Below are 10,294 nucleotides of genomic sequence, written 5' to 3' on the forward strand. Positions count from 1 at the left end.
GACGGGACGGAACGAAACGGAGGTTCGTGTTATGTTTGGTACGCGTAGGACGGAACGGTTTGGATTTCGTGTTAAATGACTAACTTAGCCTTGTTTGTACAATTGCTGAGTGCAAGTATGAACTCAAACAATCAGACCCCAGTTTTCGTTTTCCTTCGTTTTCTCGACAACCAATCCAGTTTCAGATCTCGTCACCAGCAAACCCTCCAATCAATTTCAGATCTCGTCACCAGCAAACAATTACAAGAAGAAAAAAAAACAGAAAAATCCCAAAATCAAACACAGAAAAATCCCAAAATTCATTTCAATCAATTTCTGCAGCGTCGTCATCGTCTTCCCTGCAGCGTCGTCATCGTCTTCCCTGCAGCGTCGTCATCATCCTCCGTGCAGCGTCGTCGTCGTCGTCGTCGTCGGCCTGCAGCGTCGTCATCGTCTTCCCTGCAGCGTCGTCATCATCCTCCGTGCAGCGTCGTCGTCGTCGTCGGCCTGGCTATGGTGACGGCGCCGGAGAAGAAGAGGGGTTGCTGGTGACGGCTCCATGGTGACGGCGCCGGAGAAGAAGAGGGTTTGCTGGTGACGGTGGTGACGACGCCGGAGAAGAAGAGGGGTTTGCTGGTGACGGTGGTGACGTCGTCGTCGTCGGATGGGTTTGCTGGGATTGGGTTACTGGGTTTGTGGTGGATGAAGAGGGAGGTTACGGGAAAGAAGGGATTGGGTTACTGGGTTTGTGGTAGAACAGAGGGAGGTTACGGGAGAGAAGGGAGGTAGACAATGTAATTAATGAAAAATAAAAGGGGTATTGTTGTCCAAAAAAAAAAAAATTTGTGTCCCACGGGATGGAAAAACCTGTTCCAGGGGGGGGAGGGGGAACCAAAATCTGACCCTTTTTCGTTCCGTGTGACGCGCGTTCCACACAATTTTAAGGCACCAAACGTGGGACGGAACGGTTCCGTCCCACTCTGTTCCGTCCCATCCCACGTACCAAACGCACCCTTTGGGAACCAACCAAACCCCTTCACAAAATTTCAACATGTCGTTTCCCCCCAAAAAAAAAAAAAAAATTGCAAAACCAATTATGGTCCAAACCAACCCTTAATTAGATTGAAGGTAAAAAGTTATGAACTGGTTTTTTTATAAAAGTAAAATAAAAGGGAACTTTAATTAACAACATATTTTTGTCATTTTCGTTAAAACTCAAAATTTTCATTTCATTAGTTTTCCTAAAATAAAATGATGAAATGGGAAGGTGATAGCTGGTAATGAACTTTAATGGTTACCATCATTTACTTAATAAAATAAAAACTTCTGCTTTCAGTATAATCGAAGAGAAAAGTATTTCTAGTAATAATGGGTAATAATCTATCTCAAATATAAGAATCATGAATGGAATATCCACGCTAGTAATGATATGAGCAAAAACATTCGCTTCCCGAAAGACATGAATTCAAGATATAAAAAAATCGTAAAAGTAATCAAATGTCCTCAATAATAAGACTTATATGATAATGCTTTTAAAATTATTAAAAACGTTTTTGATGAAAATATTTTTTAAACCAATCCTTATTAGAGAGAAGATTCTTGCTCAAAAGAGAAATTGGCAGCTTTTAATTCCATAACCTCTAAACATGTGGCTCTTAGGCTTATTATCTGTCTGTATAATAATGCAGAATTTCAGACAATTTCAATCCCTTAATATTCTTGAAACATCTTACCAGTAACTACTTATAAGTTAAAAGCAAAATCGATCTGCTCGAATTCGAGGCAGGCTAAGAATCCGTCTGCAGATTTCGAAGCCATGCCGTTTCCATCAAGTTATTAACTACGAAACACAACGTGACAATACTAAGAATGACATTGCAAGTACAAAAAAGAACAGCTTCCGAATAGTACATTGTTGGATTTGTAGTTCAGTGTGGTGAATAAGTGACATTGGTATAAGTCTAGGCAAACACAGTACCAGTTCCCGTCGGTTGAAGCAGGAATGATTCGTCGATGTTTGCTAGCAGGAAGCTGGCGCAAACTAGACTGGTGGTACAAAGATAACTAAGGAAACCTCCCGAAAACTTTAACATCATCCTTGCTTTCCTCCTTCAAGCAGTTTCCAGTTCCCTGTTCAAGTAATCAACAAACATCCTCTTTGCACTGTCTGCATCAGAAGGTGGAGGTCGCCCACTTAAACTCGTTTGCCCTGTCAATTTTATGAAAGTTCGCCTCAACCTACGAAGCTCTGGAAGCCCAACTGATCTTGAAATATTGATAGGTGGCAACCCCTGAGCAACAGAAACTCCATTTAGAGGCCCTCCAAGTGCTTGCGATTGTGCTTCCACTATAGCACTGATCACCTCCTGCGTTGCTCTGTCCAATTCATACAGAGAATTTGCCTCGGAAAAACGTGTGTTCTGTGTTGCAATAGTTGGCTGCAAAGTTTTAACATCCCGTGACTTTGCGTCTGCCTTCTTTGTCAAATACGAAACAGCATCTAGAATGGCAGCAGAAGTTTTTTCTATTCCCTCTTTATGTGGCCACAACTCAAACATCGGGGAATCCCACCGATTTCTTCTCTCCGGTGTCTCAAACCTTCTCACCAAATCTTCAAATATCTTATCACTATAAGCAGCTTCTCCCTTCTCCCTGCGCTCTTCATTCCATTTTCTGCAATGGGTTTCGTCAGCATCGCAAAATAAAACACAGTATCTGATTCCTGCTGCACGAGCCAAACACCACAATTCATACCTGTAACCCTTGATGCTATTCAAAGAATCCACAATTATGACACTGTCTTTTGACACTGATCGATCGACTTCAGATCTTAGCACTCCTCTTAAATTCTTCTCTGCAGGCATATTGGCATAGCTTTCATTACGGTCAAGATGAAAGGAAGTCTCGTCAATAACCCTAACTATTTGGTTCAATCCTGATTCCTTGAGAGCCACGGCCAGGCAGAGCGCAGCCTTCGACTTCCCACTGCATGGTTGTCCACAAATCACAACCAATGCCATTTGCAGAAGAGTATACTTTCGTCTAATGACACAAAATAAATCCCAACTTCTCGAAATCCAGAAGAAACTCTTCAAATTCCAATAGAAGCTACTTCACATACACAGTGTTAACGATTAGTACGAAAGAAATACTTCATCAATTACAATTACCATCGTTCTATAATCCCATTCCAACAAACAAAGATACAAACCATATCTGAAAAGATATCAGATTCAATTCAGATGTGAGGAAATTTTCGTTACAATATTTCCGTTGTATTGAAATTACGATTCATTCGGCACTCTCGGAGCTGGTAACGAACACCAATTCAGAAAATGACATGAATTCAAAACCAAAACTACGAAAATTTTCAAATTCTCAACAGGTATTCAAACAGAGCCTCCCACTATGCAGACCGAGAACCTTAATTAATTGATGATACAGCGAACATACAAGAACTCTATGCAGAAATCGATACGAGTAACAACGAGAAAAAACACCAAAAGCTAAAGAATCGATAAAATTAACATGATTAAAACGAGATTAAGCGATTAATTAACGAAGAAAACGAGAAGTACAGAGCTTGAGAAGTACCTGTTCGACGAGAAGAGGAAGACGATTTCAGCTGGAACTGGAAGGAGGAATCGAAACTCATACAGAACACAAAGAGTAAAGCCGCTCTGCTACAGCCAAGAAGAGGAAGAAGGGTTTCGGGGGAAAATGGCAAAACGACGTCGCTGGGGGATAGTAAACATTTTAAACAATTATTCGGATTGTGCCCCAATTTCGCCAACTCATACCCGACCCGGCGGATTTGGCGGCGGTTTATTTTTAAGAATTTTAACGAAAAGCTTCCGTATTATTTATTTTAAAGAAAAATCATATTGTTACACTAAAAAGTTAATTTTGATATTATTCACTTTACTTTTATTTTGTCTTTATTGTTAAAACTCAAAATTTTCAAACTATTTTTATTAATTTTCTTTTTATTTTTTTATTCACTGCGAGTCCCCGTTACTTGGACACCAAGATTCGCGTGGGCCGATGGGATAAGTCATCGTAACAGTTCATACGTATCTCGTGAAATTATAAATGCAAATAAATGCCGTCGTCTTCTTTCAAACTTCTACCACTATAAAACCCTACCCACGCCAATCGCAATCGCATTTCTCCTCCTCTCTCCGTCTCTGGTTTTCGGCTCCGACTTGTCGAAATCCCGGTAAGTTTTTCGTCTCTGTTTGCTTTTGGAATTATCTTTCAGTGTTTTCATGGTCTCGTCCGGCCTCACAATTCTCCCATTTGGTTTAGAAAAATTACCTATGCAGTGTGAAGGAGAGATTCTTGTGTCGCAATGGCCTTATAGGGAGATTGAGATTCATTCAAAATCTCTGTGTCCGTCTATGTCCGGACTTCGCACAATGAGAGATCCGGATTACTCAATTTCAATTTTACGGACTCTTTAGTCCATCTCACTAATCCACTTCACAAAAACCCAAAAACTTGAACAACCCGAATCTTTTTATCTCTTGAACATTTAAGATTTCTCGAAACTCCAGACACAAGATCTAGAGTGAATCCCATTTCCTTATAGGGCACCACTACCACACCAATCCCATTTCCTTTAGGGCACCACTACCACACATGAGGGGAGTGGGACCGGAGGGAGGGTAGGATCAAAATACACGTATTGAGTTAGAATATGTCTCACCCGACCTCACCTTCGTCTCGCCTTAGTCGTTTTCATGAAAGATTCTTCTATTCTATATAGGACATAAAATGTGAGACTAGAGACTAGAGAGGATGGAGGGGACCAAATCACTAGAGCTTGAGTATTTTGTATGATCCACACCCGAGATTTTCATGCCCGTCCGCACTCAAAAATTTCTCCTATTCGATATGGTTTTGATTATTATGTTTGTGGCTTTGCATTATGAATCGAGTCTTGTGACCTTTTTTGTCTTAGCTAACTTTTAATTCAAACCAAAATCTACAAATAAGGTAATAAGATCCAGAAAAATTTGGGATAGGTGATTCGTATCTGTAAGAACAGTAAAAGCTCTAAGTTCTATGTGTATTAGGGTTGCACGTGCTAGAATTCAATACGTATTCCTGTTTTGATTACTTTATCTTCCCTAAATAAGAATACGTATTGAATTCTAGCACGTGTAACCCTAATACATGTGAACTCAGAGCTTTTACTGTTCTTACAGATACGAATCACTTATCCCAAATTTTTCCCCAATTTTTCCCCATATATATATATATATATGCGCGCGCGCGCGTATAGGTTCACAAAAACAAAGGTTTATCCCACAAGTCGAGAGCTCAAATCTCAAACTGTGACAGAAAACATCAACTGCATCATTGTCCATGTCTTCCTCCATGGCATCCTCAGCTTCCCAATCTGCTGATGAAAACGAGGGGTTTGATCTGTTGAAGTGTTCGACCGTCCAAGAGGGCAAGAAAGATGCGGAGATCAGGTTACCGTTAGGGTATCGATTTGATCCCACCGGAGATGAGATTCTTGTGTACTATCTGTTTAACAAGATTATGGACCGCGCGATGCCTACCTACGATCTTATAAAAGAGGTTGATGTGTACGAGTGTGATCCGAATCAGCTGCCGAATGGTGAGTTTCAATTTGATTGGTGTTTTATGCAGCTAGTGAGTTCGGTCCATGTTTAGGTTCAAATTTGATTGCTTTATCGTTCTGTGACTCGCAGGTGACTTCAGACATACTGCCGATTTCAATGCTGCCTATTACTTCGCCAATAGAGAACCCTTCGACGCTCGTGAAGGCAAGATAATTAAGACGGCTACAGATGGTGGTTACTGGAAGGTGATCGACGACGAAGAGGAGGTTTTGTTCAAGGACAGCGATGTAATCGTAGGGTTTGAAACCGTCATGAAGTTCTACAAGGGGCAGGCGCCGAACGGGACCAAAACCCCCTTTGTCATGAACGAATACAGGCTCAATCCTCGTGTAGTACCTGCTCATGTGCTGAATGAAAGCATTAAGACTAAGGTACGGCTGTAAACTATGTACAAAAGTTCTTGTAACATGCTTTTGTTTTAGGTTATGAAGTTTTTGTTCTCTTTGTTTCAGATTGAGAGGTACGTGGTATGCCGAATTATAAACAAGGAGGTTTCGAATCAACCAGCAATCGATTACGGACAGGGATTGCTCGAACTACTGCAAAAATCGTCTGCCGGCACCGTTGAAGATGGAGTACCAAAGTGATGGGGCAGAAGCAGTCTAGTGCTTCATTGAAATAGCAAATGCAGCTCCTTCGTTTTGATGTTTTTCTTCTAGTGTTATATAGATATAGCAGAACATTAAGTATCCAATATTTTTGGCCTAGTATTTGATTTGGCACAAGCGATTTTTACCTAGGAAATGGTAGGAGAGTAATTCAATTGATATGGGATTTGTTTTTTGGCGAATTAGCTATCGAGAAGTTTTTTGGTGTCACAACTCACGTGGTATTACCAATCCGCACTCATCATGTTATAACATGTCAAGAGAGTTCAGAATTCTAGTTTAAATGAATTCGTATAATTGCAAGAACTGCACTTATCGTGTTATAACATGTCAAGAGAGTTTAGAATTCTAGTTCAAATGAATTCGTATAATTGCAAGAATTGAAAATCAACTGGTATTGTGACCGATCTGCACTCATCATGTTATAACATGTCGAGAGAGTCTACAATTCTAATTTAATGTATTCAACCGAAACAACATTGAGAGTTCAACGTAGCGTAATGAATCCGTATATAATTGAGAGTGTTCAAAATCAACAAACTACGCACGACCTAAAAGACTCGGCGAGAACATTCTCATTTAGATTATGACCTGTAGGTGAAACAAAGAAACGAACAAACAAATAAATAAAGTAAATGGAACTGTTTGAGAAAACATGACATGAGTAGAGGCTTTACCTATAAACACTATCTTGTTCGTCTGAGTTTCTTCCGTTTTCCAATCACGAGTGGGCACAATCTCATATATCTCCTTCACTCCCTGCCATTATCGATGAAAAAAGAGGTGCGTGAATAACAAGACTCAGTAATAGCACATAATATCAGCCGAGGACAATATGAAAACAATTTACCACATAAGTACAAGATCAACCCGCAAAGTAAGTAATTGCAGCATAAGACTAAACTTTTCAAGAGAAGCAGTCGCATAATTTGATATTGAACAGTACCTGCAAAGTATGTAATTGATTTGAATTATGAATGCTCAAAACCCCTTTGCAGCGGTATACATCCATGCCATCTTTCTTCTCCCAAAGAATCTCCTCAATCCACAAACGAACCTTTTGAACAAGACCATCAGACATTAATGACAGATATATATGATTACTGTTGATTTTCGAACAATTGTAGCAATGGGAAATAAGCATCCACTATCTCCAAGATAACAGTTTTAACCGCAGAAATCGTACATAAGTCATTACTGTTGGTTTTCTTTGGCTACGATATAGTCTTAGTTCATAAACAATTGATGTTAATTGCCAGAACTTCATCGACCAATCAATTTTCACATATGAATAAAATAATCAAACTTACAAAAATGTACTGTGATGATTGCTAACCTTTCTGAAAAGTTGTTAACACAGCACCAAAAAGTTAACAGTAATTTGATTTCAAACAACTCAATGAACTCATGTCATAACTATTTCACAAGAATACCTTTTCAAGATCAACCTGCTGTGGCTCGGAAATGCATAAAGTTCGCACACCACTATCATGAAGATCACTTGTAGATAGAGCACGACTTTCTTCCAATAATGATTCTAAATGGGTAGCATGCTGAGAAGGAAAAGGTTAATATTATTTTTTAGAGTAAAATCTGAAGATTATTAAAAGACAGGAATGAACTACAAATATAACAAACAAAATGGAGATATGCTTGACTCACCGTGGCATCATAGGCTCGACAGTCCAATATATTGGACAAGTCAACTTGACCACGAACAGAACGAATGATACTAGCAAGTGAGTTAATACTATGTATTTCCTTCTCCAGTTCCTCCAGAAAATTGGCAGAATCCTCTGGAGAAACCAAATCAACCTTGTTAAGAATTATAACATCCTACAACAAACAACCAAACTCATAAGAAAATTAAGTGCAACACACACATACAGAGATAGACAACAGATAAAAGTAAGTCATAAAGAACGGATTAAGTAAGTCATAAAGAGACCATACCGCAAACGCAATTTGAAGATATGCTTCAGGAAATGAAGATGAACTTCGATTTTCACTGAGCTGAAAACGGAGGTTCTTGGCATCTACAACCTGTTAAGGATATTGAGGAATAAACCTTTACTACTAACTTCAAAATAAAAATTGCATAACTTCTCTAGAAAAACGGACAGAACAAGCTCAGTTAGTATTTAAAATACATAAGACAGAACCGACAGAAGTAACATTTACTACCATGTCGTGCAGCTAACTAAGCAGTAAGCATTTACCAAAGCAAGTTCCAAAATTCAAATGGTCATAATCAATTTGGTAAAACTTTAATACATCACTGGCACATAATCCATCCAATATCAAAACTAACACAAATTTTGGAAACAAACTAGATAAACGAATCCGAACTTACAGTGATAATTGAATCAAGTTTGACAGACGATTCTAGATTATCATCCAACCACAGAACCGAAGCAAGCGGAGCTGGGTTCGCTAACCCAGTAGTCTCCAGCAATATATGATCAAGTCTACAACCAAGTCAAACCGAAAACCCACATCCCAAATTCCATCAAAATCACAATAAAAAGAAAACAATTTCAACAAAAGCAAACAAATTTCAATACAGTTTTCAAAAACCTTTCTTTTCTCTGAACAAGTTGCTCCAATGCCTGCACCAAACTGTGCTTAACAGTGCAACAAATACACCCATTTGCTAACTCCACCCACTCTTCGACAAGCGCACCGCCATCTCCTTCGTTAATCATCGCTCTCTCCACGCCAATTTCCTCACCAAACTCGTTTAATATCACAGCAATTCTCTTCCCGTGTTGGGAATTCAATATATGATTAACCAGCTGAGTAATCCCAAATCGCAAACCAAGAAAACATACTCAAAGCTCTTATCTTTTCCGAAAAATGGAAAAAATATAGCAAAACAAAAAAGAAGTGAGCTTACAGTGGATTTTCCGGCGCCAAGATAGCCGGTGATGACGGTGACACCGACCGAAACGTCGTCGTCTACGCGACTAGATGAATTGGGCTGCTGCTGAGAGTAGGGTTCCGTCGCTTGATCGATTTCAACGGCGAGAGGTGGAGCTTCTTCATCGTCTTCCATTTTTTTTCCAATCCCGGGAAATTCACAGGTTTAGGGTTTTGTAATCCCACCTCAGTTTGAACTTGAATTATGCTGACCCACTGGGCCAATATCTGGGTCGTGGGCTTAGTTTGGGCCTTCATGAGTAGAAGTTCTGCTTTCCCATCTTCTATGGGTTTTGTTTGTTGGGCTTCAGCCCACCTCTTAACCAAAATTAAAAACATGAAAAATAGGTGCAAATGCAGCTCTCAAAATTAAAAAATTTATAAATAAAAAAGTCACTAAAGTTACCGTCTAGTGATATTCTTTCATATTTATAAGTGCGATGTATCAGGTTCGACATATCTAGGTGGTAAGTTCGATAACAGATGGCGTAATGTGTGGTTTATTCCAAATATTCTCCAATTTCGTTATTAAAGAAAAACACACAATTTCACTATACCATCATATGTTGAATAAATTTTATGATTTATGACTCTTTTCTAAGAAATTATTCTTTACAACAATTTATGTAGGAGGAATATTCGAAGTCAGCTTGGGAGGGGAGGCAGATTCTCTGCCCTCCCACTTGCTGTGCCCTTCTGTTTTGTGTGGTCACAATTAAATCACGTCAACATTTTATATTATTTTTTTATAGAGATAATAAAACAAAAATGAATAGTAATATAAAATGTTGACATGGCTTAACTGTGACCACACAAACAAGAGGGCACGGGAAGTGGGAGGGCAGAGAATCTGCCTCCCTTGGGAGGGGCACGTCAACGAAAATGATGTAATATTATATTTTACATTCTGCATGGTCTTTATTTGGGATGGAAATATATTCTCTCCGGATCCCTTCCTTCTAATCCATCAAATCAGGAAATCCGTGACATTGAAATTTAATCTAACGACTGAATTTATTATAACTTTTAAAGTGACCCCTTGTTTGTAGCCGTTAGAATTTCAATGACACATATTCCCTGATTTATTGGATTAGGAAGAAATGATCCGGTCCCTTTCCGTTTAGGATAACTACT

General features: G+C 39.2%; 3 protein-coding genes across 6 annotated transcripts; 1 reads left to right on the forward strand and 2 right to left on the reverse strand.

The window, feature by feature from the left end:
• Positions 1-1,747: 1,747 nt before the first annotated feature.
• LOC126608688 (protein KTI12 homolog) lies at positions 1,748-3,713 on the reverse strand. 3 transcript variants are annotated; one of them, XM_050276660.1, is made up of 3 exons: positions 3,574-3,713; positions 2,734-3,087; positions 1,748-2,652 (listed from the first exon to the last, which is right to left on the reverse strand). In XM_050276660.1, exons 2-3 carry the CDS (start codon positions 2,997-2,999, stop codon positions 2,091-2,093), a joined length of 828 nt encoding a protein of 275 aa, XP_050132617.1. In that variant the 5' UTR covers positions 3,000-3,087; positions 3,574-3,713; the 3' UTR covers positions 1,748-2,090. The 3 variants fall into 3 exon arrangements, with proteins under 3 accessions (XP_050132617.1, XP_050132614.1, XP_050132616.1); XM_050276657.1 differs by having other exon boundaries at positions 1,748-3,087; XM_050276659.1 differs by having other exon boundaries at positions 1,748-3,090.
• Positions 3,714-4,102: 389 nt separating this feature from the next.
• LOC126608965 (NAC transcription factor 29-like) lies at positions 4,103-6,423 on the forward strand. Of its 2 annotated transcripts, XM_050276981.1 has the most exons (4): positions 4,103-4,198; positions 5,326-5,608; positions 5,703-6,004; positions 6,086-6,423. In XM_050276981.1, the coding sequence occupies exons 2-4, from the start codon at positions 5,350-5,352 to the stop codon at positions 6,218-6,220; spliced, it is 696 nt and encodes a 231-aa protein (XP_050132938.1). In that variant the 5' UTR covers positions 4,103-4,198; positions 5,326-5,349; the 3' UTR covers positions 6,221-6,423. The 2 variants fall into 2 exon arrangements, with proteins under 2 accessions (XP_050132938.1, XP_050132937.1); XM_050276980.1 differs by lacking the exon at positions 4,103-4,198 and having other exon boundaries at positions 4,223-5,608.
• Positions 6,424-6,587: 164 nt separating this feature from the next.
• LOC126608964 (uncharacterized) lies at positions 6,588-9,333 on the reverse strand. The gene is made up of 9 exons (XM_050276979.1): positions 9,138-9,333; positions 8,819-9,036; positions 8,595-8,709; positions 8,195-8,284; positions 7,904-8,077; positions 7,675-7,794; positions 7,188-7,298; positions 6,919-7,000; positions 6,588-6,832 (listed from the first exon to the last, which is right to left on the reverse strand). The coding sequence occupies exons 1-9, from the start codon at positions 9,294-9,296 to the stop codon at positions 6,774-6,776; spliced, it is 1,128 nt and encodes a 375-aa protein (XP_050132936.1). The 5' UTR covers positions 9,297-9,333; the 3' UTR covers positions 6,588-6,773.
• Positions 9,334-10,294: the final 961 nt, after the last annotated feature.

The sequence above is a fragment of the Malus sylvestris genome, chromosome 16 (genome assembly GCF_916048215.2).
Source record: "Malus sylvestris chromosome 16, drMalSylv7.2, whole genome shotgun sequence".
Classification (NCBI taxonomy): domain Eukaryota; kingdom Viridiplantae; phylum Streptophyta; class Magnoliopsida; order Rosales; family Rosaceae; genus Malus; species Malus sylvestris.

Bases quoted from the DNA above. Each gene is read 5' to 3' on its own strand.
- LOC126608688 (XM_050276657.1), bottom strand. From the start codon at position 2,999: ATGGCATTGGTTGTGATTTGTGGACAACCATGCAGTGGGAAGTCGAAG.
- LOC126608965 (XM_050276981.1), top strand. From the start codon at position 5,350: ATGTCTTCCTCCATGGCATCCTCAGCTTCCCAATCTGCTGATGAAAAC. The intron at 5,609-5,702 runs GTGAGTTTCAAT...TGTGACTCGCAG, and splicing joins TCCGAATCAGCTGCCGAATG to GTGACTTCAGACATACTGCC. The intron at 6,005-6,085 runs GTACGGCTGTAA...TCTTTGTTTCAG, and splicing joins ATGAAAGCATTAAGACTAAG to ATTGAGAGGTACGTGGTATG.
- LOC126608964 (XM_050276979.1), bottom strand. From the start codon at position 9,296: ATGGAAGACGATGAAGAAGCTCCACCTCTCGCCGTTGAAATCGATCAA. The intron at 8,078-8,194 runs GTATGGTCTCTT...TGTTTGTTGTAG, and splicing joins ATCTTCAAATTGCGTTTGCG to GATGTTATAATTCTTAACAA. The intron at 7,299-7,674 runs GTATTCTTGTGA...CTTGTTCAAAAG, and splicing joins AGCAGGTTGATCTTGAAAAG to GTTCGTTTGTGGATTGAGGA.